Source organism: Chenopodium album, chromosome 25 (assembly GCF_948465745.1).
Source record: "Chenopodium album chromosome 25, dcCheAlbu1.1, whole genome shotgun sequence".
Lineage (NCBI taxonomy): Eukaryota > Viridiplantae > Streptophyta > Magnoliopsida > Caryophyllales > Amaranthaceae > Chenopodium > Chenopodium album.
This window is the reverse complement of record NC_137858.1, coordinates 33,385,398-33,401,609: the sequence shown is the minus strand read 5'-3', so window position 1 is coordinate 33,401,609 and position 16,212 is coordinate 33,385,398. Positions and strand designations below refer to the sequence as shown.

Genomic DNA, 16,212 nt, shown 5'->3' with positions numbered 1-16,212 from the left:
ATTACCTTTATTTCAACTATAAAGAATATTTTGCATACATTTATACCTCTAAAAATATTTTTTTTTTATGTATATTCCCTCATTAATGCAGCCAACAACTAAAGTTATGACATAAGACTAAGTCAAAAGAATTACCTAAACATGAATAGCTATGGGGCTCGCATCTACCTTTTCCATAATTAAATAGTAGTACTAGTGTATTATTGCCTTATTGGCATTTATTTTAGGTATAATTGTGTTAATAATTATGGCGCGACAGATGGAGCTTCTACCTTTCAATATGATTAAATGGTAACATTCTCTCCATTTGTTTTGAAATCTTTGTAAACAATTTATGAACTTTATTTTGATTAGCTTTTTTGATTTATAGTTTGATACATCGTAATAATGTATGTGAGAAATTGTTAGAATCGTCTTATTTATAGTTGTACATTGATAAATGTGATAAAAGAAACAAACTTTGACTTTTGCACTATTCATGTGCTTACTTTGACAATAGTATTTTACTTGTTTGATTCAACATGAGAAATAACATGAGAAATCATATTCCATGAGAAGATTTTTCTCTTGTTAATTGCATAAAAATTGTGCAACATTATTTGATTGACATCATGGGATTTACTATTTCATAGGAAATAACTTCCTATGTAGGAATTCACTCACCTAGGGGACTTGGTGAGTTATTTCTTATGCTATGTGAGTTTACATTTCCATTGAAATTTTCATTTCCTAAGAAATTTCTAACCAAACACAACATACTTTAGCTATTGCGTAAGAATTTTCATTTCTAAAGAAAATATCTTCCAACCAAACATATATTACTATGTAAAATAGTTTTGAATTAGTACATCTTTATGTATATTAACTATATTTCCAATCTTTTATATTTTCTAATCATATATAATTACAAATATTAATGGTCAAAGTTATGCATTGACAAGTGTGTCAGTCAAAGTATTGTGATTTGTGAACGAAGAGAGTATCAATCAAGCGCCAACCTTTCCTCTACTTCCTTTTGTATCAATTATTACCGTTCAAAACTCTCGCCCTTCATCTTTGGAGGATACTTAGTTGTAATAGAAGTATATATAGAACTATTGGTTGTTTATGTAGGGATACACATAGACTTAGTCCATGTATATATCATCTCCGGTCTTGGGTGACTCCTTAAGCCCTTATAAGTTATGGAAGTGACTAATAACTAAAAATTCAATGCCCCAAGAATCAATGTCTTGTCCATCACAAAAATTTTAGTCATGATTGTAATTTTAGTGTCTAATTCAATAAGTGTGTGTAGTGTTGGACTTGGTGGGAATCACGTTATGCATTTATCCCCTTGTTTTCTATCCAATCCAAGTTAGCAATGAGCTGTGGTGACGATGATTGTGGACAAAGAGGCAGTTACAAAAAACAACCCAAAAATACACGTAATAATAATAAAAGGGTGTTGCTCAAGTCTTATATTCATTGTTAGGTTGCCATGGTCCTACAATATGTATTATTTGTCATTTTTGTTACACTAAAAGGTCTAAAACATCCTAAACATGTCTCAACTCTCACTATTTTCCACTCGTATCTTTATTTTCTACTTTTATCTCCAATCCATTATCCACAAAAATAGACAAGAAAAGATGCACCTATTTGTGAAATATAAGGCTTATATATCCATTTCCATGCCAGCTGTTTCTAAGCTAAATCACTCCAATTCTTTTCCCAAAAAAAAACAAAACATCACTCCAATTTGATTACCCAAAATCTTAAATAAAGCAATTTTAAATGTATTCTATAAACATTAGGTGCATGTGGGTCATACCACAAATTTACTTATCTCACATATCATAAATGTCACGTTAAACTAAATATAAGTTGTTTCTTCGTGAATTTGAATCCTTTATGATTTGGGGTAGTATTAATAAGGGGTGACAATGGATGTGCTTTATAATTATATGCGACATTAATTCACTTGATAATCCACCTACTAGAGATAGAGATTTAGAAAGCATTTTAAATTGTTACTCAGAAATTTGGTCTAAAATGTGGTCATACTAAGGAGTAAGGATTAAGAGCTTGTTCTCTTATGTTGAAATTCAGTTCAGTTCAGCTCCCAATTTCCTTCTCTTATAAAATATTCATTTTAGTTCAGTTCAGTTCAATTCAGCCGAGTTCAGTCAATGAGAACAGGCCCTAAGGATTGTCGGTTTGATATGGCACGGCTTGATCTTGTTAGATTACTTTTTGTGTAATTGGATGATTTTTGACGTATGTACACAGTACACCTAATCAAATGATAAACCCTTATGTATACATGATTTTGCAAATGAATCAACATATGTCAATTTAAATAACATGTAAATAATAATTAGGTCATTCAAATCAAGCTCAATTTGAGTCCATTTAGGTCAAATTATATTCAAGCGTTTAATCATTTGATATACTTTATGATATATTTAGGTCTAATGAGATTAGCTTATACTTGTAATTATGGGTGATTAGCTAATTATGTTATAATAATTAAATATTAAAATAGCTATCTCATAGATTTAATTTGACTCCAGTCAATTTCAATTAGTATGATATCAAGTCACATGATTTTGGGCAGAGTTTTGTTCCAAGTGGAACATTAAAAAAGGTACGAAGTATATATTTAAATACGATTAAGTTTTGATAAGGGTTAATAAAATCTATAAAGATATAATCGCTAAAGAAAAACACAGCCCCCAGTCCCTACATGTCAGAGGAGATTTTCTTACCTTGCAAGAGAAGCCTAGAGGTACATATAAAAACATCATCACACAAGGCAAACATGACAATGAAGCCGTTGGGCAAGGTAATAATGACCTAGTCGTACATAAGAGATTCCACTGTTGAAGACAACTTCCTTCTAATGAAAACAAAGTACAAACTACTTGAATGTCTTTGCAAAATATCTGTGTCAGTTGAGACTATACACCAAGATACTACTGTTTCCTCTGAAAACCACAAATTAAACTGAACAGATGATGAAGAAAATGACAGATATTAGGATAAAGCACACGAAACTGGCAATGATGGTAGGTCAATGTCCTTCTAAACAACTTTGTTTGCCTGCCTAATCACAAAATATAACATCCTTTTGCCTTCTTTTTCTTTTTCTTGGTCTTCGGGGGCTGGAGGACAACCTTAATCGCCGCATCAAAAACCGCCTTCACATTCTGCATTCACGGAATCATAGCGGATCAATATTACATGTATCGTACAGAAAGCTAAATGTAAACATGGAAATGAAGGGGCAGTGCAGCATATATATACCTGTTGAGTTTTTGAGCTACACTCTATGTAGTAAGGGGCACCGATGACTCTTTTCAGCTCCTCTCCCTTCAATACAGTTCACATTAGTGCGACGAACATGAAATGAAAACAGACAAAAAGATGGGCTATAAGAAATGGTAGAAGTCCTCACTTGTTGAGTTGAAATGGGGACGGCACCAGGATGATCTACGAAAAACTGCTTATCATCTCGAAGATCTGTATATAGGTAGATGCAATCAAATTGTTTAGGCAGGGTTGCAGGAGTTAAAATCTATAAAATTCCATCGCTGAAAAGCGGAAATGAAATAGAGACAGAATTAAAAATTATAGTAAACAAAGCATGGCAATTGCACATATCAACTGATTTCAATCTCACATGTTAACTAGAGGCGGATCAAGATTCTGATTCTAAGTATCCTCAAGATACAACTTTATAAGCTAAGAAAAAATTGGTAGCAACTCGACCTGGTAACCAACAATTAACCTCATTTTTAATATATCTCTCATAATTGACCCCTCTTGTCCACACCCCAGTTCCTCCCGGGGAGAATAAAGAAAATGAAGAAAATTAAAAATCAACGAGATCTAAAAGTTAAGGTGTTAGAGCGTCATTGTAGGTGGCTTTGAGACCTGACATTCAGGTGTCAGTGTATCACTAGAGGTTTTATTAGCAAACAAGTATGCTGTTTCAAGGCCTAACATCCCTGTCATGTGCAGGTAATTCATTCGCTTGACAAAGCCTAAGTTCCTAATGCCTAACTATTTCCAGGTATAACCGTTTTACATGAGACACTGGTATAACTGTAGACATTTTAAGAGTAATTGGGGAGTAACGTCATACCTAATTTTGTTCCAACGAGAATTATTGGAACACCAGGTGCATAATGCCTGAGCTCAGGAATCCACTGAAATAGGAATTTAAAAATCCATGAGCTAATTGAAATAGCACAACACCAATTCATGCTGTATAAGCCACAAAATTGAGGGAAGAGCAAAATAATGAAGTAGCCTCACTTTTTTGGCAACATTTTCATAACTAGCTTTGCTAATCAACGAGAACGCTAAAATAAAAACATCAGCTCCACGATAGCTCAAAGGTCTTAGTCTATTGTAGTCTTCTTGCCCTGTAACACACAATTACAATATAGTAAAACACACTTGTCTTGATACTCATTATCTATGAATCATAATAACATTTTGAGGAAAGGTAAGCGAATACGAGTAATAAGAAAGATATGAATATCATAGAGGGGTAGCGGCATGTGGTGTACCTGCGGTATCCCATAAACCTAGGTTGACTGTGTTCCCATCAACGACAACATTAGCACTGAAGTTATCAAAAACTGTAGGTACATAGTCCTGTTTCAATCGAGAAATCAAAAGGTGAACATGTAGCCAAATTGACCAGGGAAACAACTACTTCGTATGAGGCAGAATACAACAGGGGGCAAGGGAAATTGGAGCAATATTGTCGATTACAAAGCAGTTCTAGAGGATTACAAAGCAATTCTTGTTGCATCCTTGTAGTTAATATCATGTCCCATATAGTATTCACTAACAACAAAGAGATGAGTGATTTTACTTTCGTCCAACGGGGACAACAATCTCCTCAATCGACAATCCTTCAACACTTGGGGCCGCATTAGACCCAATACACTGATAGTTTCTAGCCTCTAAACCATTTTTTTTTTTTTTTTTTTTTGAAAGGTTCTAGCCTCTAAACCTCACATAACCAAATTCTCTTCAAATTGAGGCATACATTTACAGTAGCTAGCATCTCGGATTAAAATACCCAACGTCATTAAGAGTCAATATAATTTTTGTACAGCATGCATAGATTGACTATAAAAATAAATAATTTTGGGACACCCACATTATACAGAAAATTGGGACATTATGTAACACAGAAATTTTGGAGTATACAAAATTCTAAAAATAATTAATATATACTTCAAAATTGGGACATTTCAAAATACCACAAATTCACAATGCAGAATCAAAAAAATCAGGAAAAAAAAAACATTTTACAAATCACAATCAACATTTCAATTATTGCTTAAATATATGTCAAAAAAAATTCCTCAAAAACAGGGAATTTCACACCAATTAAACCCCACCTATAATTCAGCAACCCATTAAATTCAATTCACAAATTACATAATCAAACACAAGATCCAAAACCAAAACCCAGAAAATATGATCACAAAAAACAAAAAACCCACATAAAAATTGATCAAAATACAAATGCAAAAACCAACCATACAAAAATCAGTAAATTAACAAAAACAACGAAAAGGGTAATTAAAAAAAAAATAGAATGAATACCGTAGGAAAAGTGTTGCTGGTGTAAGAAATAAGCATACATGTTTTACCCACAGCACCATCACCAACTGTAACACATTTGATGAACCTAGATGCGCTCATTTCTTGCTCAAAAATTTAATTTTGAAATTTGGGTGATAATTAATTTTGAAAAGGGGTTATAAAAATGTAAAATTTATATTTAAATTTGATCAAATAAAAAGATAGGACACCCACATTGTTGAAGAAGAGTAGTTGTACAATCAAAATCACAAAACCCTAGGGGGGTAATGGTATAAATTATGAGTGGAAGTCAACGGATAATCAAATTAAAAGGGGAAAGTATGAATGAAATTGAGAATGAGAATGAGAAGAGGAGAGAGAATTGAGAGAGAAAAATGACCTAGCTTGGTTTGTGACAGCTATTACCAGACAGAGTTGAGGAGGTGGACAACCCTATCAATGTCACGGACCCATAATTGGACCACTTTCCTCTTTATTCTTCTTTTTTTTCTTTTTATTTTTTTTTTTTACATTTTTTTATTATAAATTCATTAGAAATTTTTTGTAATTATGTTGGAGGGAGTATTTTGTTGTTAGATTCTTAATGTGTTCTGACCTTGTATACATGCATTATACGAGTATATAGTTTAATAAGATTTATGTAACATGTTAAATGGTTAATTAATAGGAGTAGTGTAAATGAATACTCATACGAGTCATTTTTTCAAATTCAACTTTGACTGTTTCGTTAAAGGTTACGGAGTACTTAACAATGTAATAAAAGATACCATTATTGAAATGAGCAACGATTCTGCATGTGCCTTTTCTTTTGGTGATGTGTTACTGTGTAGTCGCACATTGCTGGAGTTTAAGCCTTACATTAAGGTTTACAACTTGGTAGAGAAGAAGGCATCAACAACATAATACATAATCATTGAAGGTTATAATTTGGTAGTCACGAACGCATTTAAATATTTTAGGAACTTCGCTTAGATTTTGAACTACATCATTGCTGATATATGCTATACTTTCAGTGATTCTCTCAATAGGAAATTCCTCAGGTATATCGTGAAGCAAACGGTTAATGTTGGACAATTAGTCTCTTCAGAAATTTATTGTCCCTTGTGCAGTTGTGCTCATCTTTTTGTATCCAATTCTTGTAACTGCTAGCACATTAGGAGTTTTCATGGTGAGGATGGTCTCTTATTGGTTTTGTTTATTTTTCATTACATTCAAAAAAGATTTGGCACATGTGCGCATTGTAGGCCCATTTACCATGCTAGCGTGCTCGAAATTGAAGTGTATAAGGTCTTGGGCGGGCCAAGAAAAAGACATGTTGTGTCGAACACATGTCGATCATTCAAATATGGAGACCATGCACTGCCTAACCCACTTGATGTGCCAGTGTACCCCTTTAATTTTTCTTTTATATATTTGGTATTAATAAGTTGGTTAAAAAGAAAAAGGGGCTAACATGTGGGCTTGCTTGTCGAGCTTATGTCGGATTCATGTCAACTTTTAAAAATGATGTCCATATATTGCCCATAATTCATTGGCGTGCCTCTATGCCAAGCTTGTGATAGACTCGTGCCGAGTTGGTGAAATTGACCACATGTTGACCTAGATCATGACCACATGACCACATCTATTGACATTTTTATAATTATACAACTTAACCCAAAAAAAAAAAAAAGAAAAAAAAAGGAAAGTCCTCGACTCCTTGCTTGGTTAAAACTAGAAAGACATGGGATGACACTTCATTATATTTTTCAATTTTTTGCTTCAGAAAGATAAAGGGTTTGGTAAAATCTGTAGAATTATTATTTTGTGTACTCCTAATCTCTTATAGAGAAGGGGAGTTAACACAACCAATAACCGAGCTAGTTTTGAGATCCCTAACCCTTATTTTACATATATAATGGTTAAATATTTGATTTCTGGGCTGCTATCAGTTTGGAGCAAGGTACACATATTTGAACTTTATGCATTATTGAATGTCGACACATTGCATTTTTACGTATGCATATAAGGTGTTCGCTAAAATGTTTGTTTGGTGTTGCAAAACATTAAGAATACAGCAAACATGAGCCAGCTGAGCTGAAGATAAATGTTTCTTTTCTGACTTTTTGATTTTCATCTATTAGTCCATTTGTTTGTACAAAATTAAGTCGTGATCAATACATGGTTGTACTTCAAACCAGTTGATTTTATATACTAAGACTTGGGTTATGCCTGTTCTACATGTAGACACGCACGCTCATATGATAATTGAAGTAAAACTACTTAGTGGTGACCATACTGACCAAGACATGGCTGTATCGACGTGTTTAGATTATATATGAAGTTATGAACGTACTAGACCCCTTTCCGTAGATGAGTTTTGGAACCCATGAAGGGTTGTGGACAGTTGGTGATGTTTCCGGGTCAATGTCTACTGCCTAGATGTATATCCGTAAACACTCCTCCCCCTAAAACAAAAATCGTCTAAGCTGATTTTTCTTGGTAAGTAATGAGTTAAAATTTTATTCGTCCTACAATTTTCTATCTTGTGCAGATATGCTACAGACTACTCATAATATCCTCATTGCTTAATCAACACAATTACTTAGTCAACAACATGAACTTAATATGACAATATGAAATGTACCGTACAGTATATTTTATATAGGTAAATATCATTGCACAACATGACTACATATACATTTAAGTTCAACATTATTCTGTAGCTTAATTGTTTTTGTACAAAACAAATTTATGATAAGGAATTTCAACAATAATAAGGAACTCTTAACAGTTTTTTTTTTTTTTTTTAGTTTGTTTTGATAGTCCTTGAAAATTTTATGGTTGAATAGAAATGACTTTCTCACTCTTATTTCCCTTCTCATTTCGGTATGAGTCCTAATCAGGTGGGATGACTTTTAGGTGCCCAAGAATGTGGAATACTTTCGGTGACAGTTCAGGGATATTCGATTCAAAAGGTAACATTGACCAAACTCTTAATCTACAGAAGGATTGGATTTTCTCTGTTGTAAATCAACCAATTGAGCATAGATACCTCCATGAATGCTAACAAGCTCTTCATGGCATCCAAATTCACATACTTTTCCTTGGCTCATGACTGCGATATTATCTGCATCACGTATAGTTGAGAGTCTGTGAGCCACGATAATTGTTGTTCGATCTTGCATGAGTGTATCAAGGGCTTCCTGGACGAGCTTCTCTGATGAAGTGTCAAGTGCACTTGTTGCTTCATCTAAAAGCAGGATGGATGGATCTTTTAGTATTGCCCGAGCAATTGCCACCCTTTGTTTCTGACCCCCTGATAACTGAGACCCTTTTTCTCCCACTCGAGTATCATATCCATCTGGCATTCTGCTTATAAACCCATGAGCATTTGCTGCTTTGGCAGCCTTCATTATTTCGATTTCTGTTGCCTCCTCGTTACCATAGCGTATATTCTCATATATTGTGGTGGAGAACAATGCTGGCTCTTGCTGTACTAATCCTATCATACGCCGGAGAGACTTCAGATTCAAGTTTCTGATGTCAATCCCGTCTATCAAAATTGAGCCAGAAGAGGGATCATAGAATCTCATCACAAGGGAAATCAAGGTGCTCTTTCCTGATCCACTCTGACCCACAACTGCTAGACTCTTTCCTGCAGGAACCTTTAGGTTGAAGTCATTGAGAACAAGTATTTCAGGTCTTGTTGGGTACTTAAAGCTGACATTTCTGAACTCTATATCTCCTCTGATTTCTGTTACCTTAGTTGAGTTGGGATCATCAGAGTCAATAGCTGTTTTCCTTTTGAGGATGCTAAATATTGATCCTAGTGCATCCGATCCCTTCATTATTACGGGTGTAAGAGCAAGTGCTTCAGCTATTGCAAAGGCTGCAGTGATTAAGACCATGAAGGACTTAATAATTTCACCAAAGTTGCTTTCTCTGTGTTTTAGCAGAACAGAAGCGTACCAAAGGGTGAACCCGTATGAACTGAATGTAAGGAGTAATGATATGCCGTACCCTAAACCTGATATGTGGCCTCGCAGAACAGTTTGTTTATTTGGCTTGTTCAAGTGCATGGCAAATTGCTTTGAGATTTGCTCTTCAACTCCAAATGCAGCAACTGTTCTGACGTTTGAGATTGCTTCTCCAGCCAAAGCATTAGCGCGATAGTACTCTTTAGAATAATCCCCACCAAAGCCTTTCAGGAAATATTGCTGCAGAAATGTAACACAAAAAACTGAAAGTCAGAGGGAAAGGCAGTTGAAAACCCACATTAGGTTCCTCTTTGTTGTACCTAAAATTTCACTTTCTAGCAGGTCTTAAAACCCACATTAGGTTCCTCAATTCTAGCTGGTGCTTAAATGCATGTGACCTAAACACAGAGTACATTGTAACTCTTGTTTGATGAGTAAATTAGAATGACATCTCTAACCTCGGCTATGGAGGAGCCAATCATCAGGGGAAACATGGCAACAGTGACAGCTGCAATGCGCCAGCTTAGCTTAAATGCAATGAGAAATGATGCTGTTATGAGTGACAAATTCTGCACAATTGTTGATAGGCGATCAACAAGAGTTGTCCTAACAAGTGTTGCATCGGCTGCTAGCTTTGATGTCAATGAACCAACACTATTCTCTTCTATGTCAAACCACCCAATTTCATTTGACAACATAGCTGCCACGAAGAGAAAAAGAAAGAAACAAAATCAATAACATGCATGAATCATATGACATAATTATAATACTCCCTCTGTCTCATACCTAAGTTAACATATACGAAGTATAATTTACTGTATCGGAATGTCTCAAAATTTAATAGACATATTATTTTTTTATTACCTTACTTTTTTCTCTAACTTGGGACCCACACGCACCTTTTTTTTTTTTTTTTCCAATCCCCTCTCCCCTTCCCCACCCCAAAAACTCTATTATTCATGCCTTATGCAATGTTAACTTAGCCTGAGCGAGAGGGAGTAGTATGAGTTCTAGACTTCTAGTTGTAAAACTGAACCTGAAAACATCAACTTGCGAATACGAGTGGTGACTCGTTCTCCCATTAAAGTATAGAAGTAGTGCTGCATTAGATATATCGGAATAGTAATGAGTGCAACCCCAAGGAAAACAAATGAAGTTATTCGAGCTTCATGCTTGATCTTGGACTCATCATTAGAGTAGAAGGCCGTTATCATATATGAGATACCAAAGGCAAATAAAGGAGCTTGAATTCCAACCAAAGCAGCCCCAACAGACCCAAGAACTGCATTGGGAAACTCTGATGCATTTAACATAAGAAGCTCCTTAATGGATGGCTTAGGATATGTAGTGATTGGATCTTCATTGTTAGTACTTGGTTTCTGCTCTCTAACAGAAGTTGATTTTAGGTCTTCCAAGGGGTGAACATTCTTGTTGTACTCAGAATAGCTCAAGGTCTGTGAAGTTTGCTCATTGATTTTTTCGGTTTTATCCAGGTTGTTTTCTGAAACTTGTAGTCTGGCTAATGCTGCATACTCTCCCCCTTTTGAGATTAATTGTTCATGAGTTCCTAATTCAACTACACTTCCATTCTTGAGAACAATAATTTGATCAACATCTCGAATAGTGGATAATCTATGAGCAACTACAATTGTTGTTCGTTCTGACATGATCTCCTCTAGTGCTTTCTGAACAACATGCTCTGACTCAGAATCAAGAGCACTTGTGGCTTCATCCAGGAGTAATATCTTTGGATTTCGTATCACAGCTCTTGCTATAGCGATTCGTTGTTTTTGTCCACCAGAAAGTTGAGTTCCTCCTTGTCCCACCTGAAAGCAATGAGCATTATAGCTGTAAATACAAATGCATCCTGCGGCATGAACTATGAAGCCCGAACTCATGTTCAATTATTTATGGTGTCTGATATGCTTTCAAGTTTCAAATTCTGAAGTAGGTATAGCAAAAACAAAGTAATCAGATCTGAGTTATTCCTACCTGAGTATGATAACCATCAGGTAAAGACTGGATAAACGAATGTGCATTTGCAGCTTTGGCAGCTTCCACAACTTGCTGTATACCGGCTTCTTCTTTACCATATAAAATGTTCTCTGCTATGGTTGCAGCGAACAAGACTGGTTCTTGATTAACCAATCCCATCTGTTCTCTCAACCATTTTAGCTGCAGACTTTGTATATCATGCCCATCCAACAGTATATGTCCTGGCATTAATTGTAATACTTTAACATAAAAAGGCCTAGCTTGATGTTCACAATTTAATGAAGTAATATAGTAACTTCAATTTAATACCTGAGGAAGGGTCATAGAAGCGTTGAACCAAGGAAATAATTGTGCTTTTTCCTGAGCCACTAGGACCTACGACAGCAAAACTCTTTCCAGCTGAAACTGAGAAACTTAGACCTTCAAAGATCATTTTAGACCGTGAAGGGTAAGAAAAGCAGACCTCACGGAACTCAATTTCCCCAACAATCTTCGGTAATGTAATACCAGAAGCAACCCTTTTAGAGGAGCTACTATCAGTTTTAATCATGTTAATTATATTTGCAGCAGCAGCCTTAGCTTTAGCTACAGCAGCGATACTTGGAGCAGCTTGACCAAGTGCACTGCAAAAGCCAACAATTAATTCTGTTCAGAAGAGGCATGATTAACAAGTATATACTAATTATTTTCCTGTCAACAAAGGCTTACAATCCACTGAAGATGATGTTCAGAATTGTTGTAAAAGCTTTGCCTCCATTAGTTTGACGATGTCTGATAAGTATGCTGGCATACCATAGAAGTAAAGCCCATGTACTTAACAGAAGTGCATAAGTGAATCCAATACCAAGACCTTTTGCAAGTCCACTCTTCTTCCCGAAATCTAGTGCTTTCTGAAGTGATTTAGAGTATCGTTCCACTGCTCTTGTTTCTCCCACACATGAATGAACTGTACGAACTTGTGAAAATACCTGATCCATCAAAGAAGAAAGAGAAACAAGAGATATTGTTAAAAAAAATAAATCTAACATAGATGCAGCAGTTTGAGTAGCTGCAGGAAACTTACCTCTTCAGCAACTTTGCCAGATTCAGCATAAGCAGCTTCAGCCTTTTGTGATAAAGTAGACATAATGACAGTGTAAACTCCTCCAGCAATAGCAAGTAAAGGAACAGCAGCCAAGGTGAGAAGTGCAAGCTTCCACACTGATAAGGAGCCTACTATAAAACCCACAACAAACTGCGAAAGGTAGCGCAAGCTATGTCCTATCTGCAAGATGAAAGAGTGTAAAAAGGTGGAAAAACTCGAAAAGCAGAATAGGAATGAGAAAAAGACTTACCTTATCACCTATGGCATCCTGTACTAGTATTGCGTCACTAGTAATGTGGAAGACTAAGTTTTTGTTCTGGCCTTCAGTGTCAAAAAAATTCATATCCTGTTTTAGAACAGCCTCAAGATACTTCAAACGCAAGCGCGCTGTTTGTCTTTCTCCTGTTTGCATCCAAAACGCCACTCCTGCAAAGGATTACACCAGGAAATTGTCAAAGAGGAAATGAGAGAAATGTCAAGAATATATACTACTACTTCATATAAAGCCAAAATAAACAGAAGAAATTTACCTAGCCACGAACTTAAAAACGTTATCAATCCGAGATAAACCATGTACAAAGAAAGCTGCAGATAAGAATCAAAACCAAAGATTGTAAGCAAGGTGGAGAAAGGTTGGGGTGGTTCAATATTACAGTCATGCATATATCAGTTCTTCAAGATTCCGAAAAAGATCAAAATATTGTGCACATACATAAGGACAACATACACTTAGCATAAAATGGATGTCGACAAAGAAACTCTATAACTAACTAATGTGTATAGAACTATAGATTCTCTTAGCATGCATAATGAAAATAACTGCAAAGTAAACAGGACATTTTTACTCAAATAACTCTATAATTGTAACAAATACAAGTAACAAATTTGTCTTATATTACTACCAATACAATTCTAAATGCTCTAGACCTTTCTGAAAATGACAGCCTCATTTTAGTAGCATAAGAATCCAAAGGTACAAATGATTGTACACGAATAGGCAATTTGCATACATCCACATTTATCATGTATAAGATTCATTTTCTTCAACTTAAAGATATAATGTTTCAGTTTCATTAAGATCAAGTCTATAAAAGATACAGAGTATAATCATTTAAGCTCAGCTCGTGGTTTCGGTTCAAAATAAGATGAAGCGAACAGAGCCTAAGAATTTTATACATATCCTCGTGGTTTTGTGGCAGACGTAATATAATAAGGTGGTTTCATGTACAATACCAAGCCAAAGACAAACATAAAAGCAGATAACAGTTTTGCTAAAAACGGAGGGATATCTAAGATGTAATATACATAAAGGCATTACATACCTGCGAAACACGGTCAGACATTTTATCAGGATCTGCTTCTAATTTTCCAAGAGAATCAATCATACGACCGAACAGAACAAAGAAAACAGGTAGCACAGCACCATGAACACAAGCTGCAATGCCACCAAAAAACATCAAGAAACAGTCCAATGTATCAGCTGCAGCAAATAACCCTAACAAAGACACTTTTTCTGTGTTAGTTGTTGAACTGTTGGATGGTTCTTGGACATTTCGGTCCATATTTTGAGTATTTTCCTCCATTACCAAAACTAAGTTGCTAAATCTGCAGCAAATTCAGAAAGATAAACTGATGTATTAAGTAAGGTAGAGCATTATGTGGATATCTTTTGCTGGCAATAAATGCACAAGGGTAATACAGTTGGGAAACTATATATAATGAAAGGAAAAAGATTGGCCTTTTTCATGCTAATACTCAATACCTATTTACATTCACTTTTAAATAAAGTTAGATTGTACTAGTACAGTAATACTGGTTGATAGTGTTGGAAGAAGCCAGAAATTCCCTTCAGGAGTTAAAGGATCATAACATATATACAGCTCTTTTTTCCCTTTGTTCATTAAAACATGACCCATCATTTAAGATGACTTACTTGTAACTTGTAAGTTCACTTCATTGACTGGCTAGATTAATGCGAGATAAGGTAGATGGACTAGTTGCACAAGATTGGGTACGGACACAAAATGGACACGCAGTAGTCTAAAATTAGAGGGGAATTTATTTGAGCCTGTATTGTACATATGATCCGTCTTAACCACAGAGTCAAGACCTTATTTTTTTTTCTACCACGAAACCATGAAGATATATGGTAATTTTTTTAATCGACGTGATCATTTTACAATAGTCGTTTGAAAAATGACTACCACATTATTTTAGTGATATATAATATGATTGATTTATTTTTTCACCTTATAAAATGGTCACAATTAGTCTTATTATATCTACAATGCAAATATATTTTTTGAAATTTTCAATTCAACATAAAATAATTTTTTTTCGAGAAACTATAAAATAAGAATAAAAATTACATAAATGAAACTAAAAAATTGATAAATAAAAAAATGTTGATAATATTATTTTATACCTAAAGTAAAGTAATATAATTAATTATCAGAAAAAATATATCATTTATAAACTGTATAATCATGAAAACATTATGATAGTCATATTTCAAATGACTATTGTAAAATTTTCAGTTATCTCATAAATTACTAAAAATTAAAGAAGCATTAAAACATCCAAATAACTTAGAATAACTGAATAAGTATCAAGTATATGTTGAATATCGTTGATTTGTAGAAAAGGGTGTAGGTGATGCAAGGTGGAGGATAGTAAGACAACGAAGAGAGGAGGGTCGTTGTAAGAGTTAAATAAAAGAATACTCTAATAACTAATAATAAAAAAAATTTAATGGTGATGTGACATGTATAAACAATAAAGAAAAATGTGATATGATAGAATAAGACTTGTATTCAAGGTAGTCCAAAACATCCAAAGAAATTAAAATTAGTATAAAATATAGGAAAAATACACTTTAATAATCCCAATTATGGACGATTTACTTTTAATAATCCCAACTAAGACTTATTATCTAATAATCCTAACTATTGGGGGTGTTTGCCACTAATAGTCCCAATGACCAGTAACTTGTTGAAAGAGTTTTTTTTTTTTTTTTAATAGCCACGTGTCAATACGAGAGTGGTCCCATCTTATTTTTTAAAATAAAAAAAATAAAAACATAAAGAAAAATAAAAAAACCCAAATTTCTAGCCAACCTATCCCCACCGTCAAACCCTAAACCCAACCCCTAACCTCACCAAAAACCGGCGATCACCCCCCTTAACCACCTACAACGGCCGACCGACCTCGTCTAACCTACCCCGACCCCCCCGAAACAACCTCCCAGCCAACCTTGACCCGAAAACTCGAATTGGTGAAGCTTTGTATTCCAGCCAGCTCGTCGTCACACCACCTCCGTCGACCAAAAATCACTGCAAAGGTGTGATTGCAGGTGGTGGCGGTGACTTCAAGTGGTTTTTGGGGGTCGAAGTTCGCTAGGCTGGTGGTTTTGGGGGTCGAGGTTGGCTAGGATGGTGGTTTTGGGGTTGGGATTCGTCGGTGGTTGGTTTTAGTGGCCAAAAGGTGGTGGCCGACCGATGACGAGGTTAGGGGTGGGGGTTAGGGTTTCATGGTGTTAAAGAGGTGGTTGGGATTTTTTTG

At 35.1% G+C, this 16,212-nt stretch overlaps 2 protein-coding genes across 2 annotated transcripts; both read right to left on the bottom strand.

Moving 5' to 3' along the window:
- Window positions 1–2,804: 2,804 nt before the first annotated feature.
- On the bottom strand, window positions 2,805–5,997 carry LOC145615664 (rac-like GTP-binding protein 5). Its single transcript, XM_081670727.1, has 7 exons — window positions 5,614–5,997; window positions 4,560–4,647; window positions 4,303–4,412; window positions 4,130–4,193; window positions 3,440–3,504; window positions 3,289–3,354; window positions 2,805–3,191 (listed from the first exon to the last, which is right to left on the bottom strand). The coding sequence occupies exons 1-7, from the start codon at window positions 5,710–5,712 to the stop codon at window positions 3,093–3,095; spliced, it is 591 nt and encodes a 196-aa protein (XP_081526853.1). The 5' UTR covers window positions 5,713–5,997; the 3' UTR covers window positions 2,805–3,092.
- Window positions 5,998–8,226: 2,229 nt separating this feature from the next.
- On the bottom strand, window positions 8,227–14,250 carry LOC145613364 (ABC transporter B family member 13-like). Its single transcript, XM_081668457.1, has 10 exons — window positions 13,974–14,250; window positions 13,182–13,236; window positions 12,902–13,077; window positions 12,631–12,831; window positions 12,276–12,535; window positions 11,877–12,190; window positions 11,565–11,788; window positions 10,609–11,398; window positions 10,031–10,272; window positions 8,227–9,812 (listed from the first exon to the last, which is right to left on the bottom strand). Exons 1-10 carry the CDS (start codon window positions 14,232–14,234, stop codon window positions 8,589–8,591), a joined length of 3,747 nt encoding a protein of 1,248 aa, XP_081524583.1. The 5' UTR covers window positions 14,235–14,250; the 3' UTR covers window positions 8,227–8,588.
- Window positions 14,251–16,212: the final 1,962 nt, after the last annotated feature.

Excerpts from the sequence above, each read along its gene's own strand:
- LOC145613364 (XM_081668457.1), bottom strand. The coding sequence starts at position 14,234 with ATGGAGGAAAATACTCAAAATATGGACCGAAATGTCCAAGAACCATCC. Across the intron at positions 13,237-13,973 it reads TGTCTGACCGTGTTTCGCAG|CTTTCTTTGTACATGGTTTA; the intron begins GTATGTAATGCC and ends TCTTATCTGCAG. Across the intron at positions 11,789-11,876 it reads CTTCTATGACCCTTCCTCAG|GACATATACTGTTGGATGGG; the intron begins GTATTAAATTGA and ends AATTAATGCCAG.
- LOC145615664 (XM_081670727.1), bottom strand. The coding sequence starts at position 5,712 with ATGAGCGCATCTAGGTTCATCAAATGTGTTACAGTTGGTGATGGTGCT. Across the intron at positions 4,413-4,559 it reads AGGTTTATGGGATACCGCAG|GGCAAGAAGACTACAATAGA; the intron begins GTACACCACATG and ends TGTGTGTTACAG. Across the intron at positions 3,505-4,129 it reads TCTCGTTGGAACAAAATTAG|ATCTTCGAGATGATAAGCAG; the intron begins GTATGACGTTAC and ends ACCTATATACAG.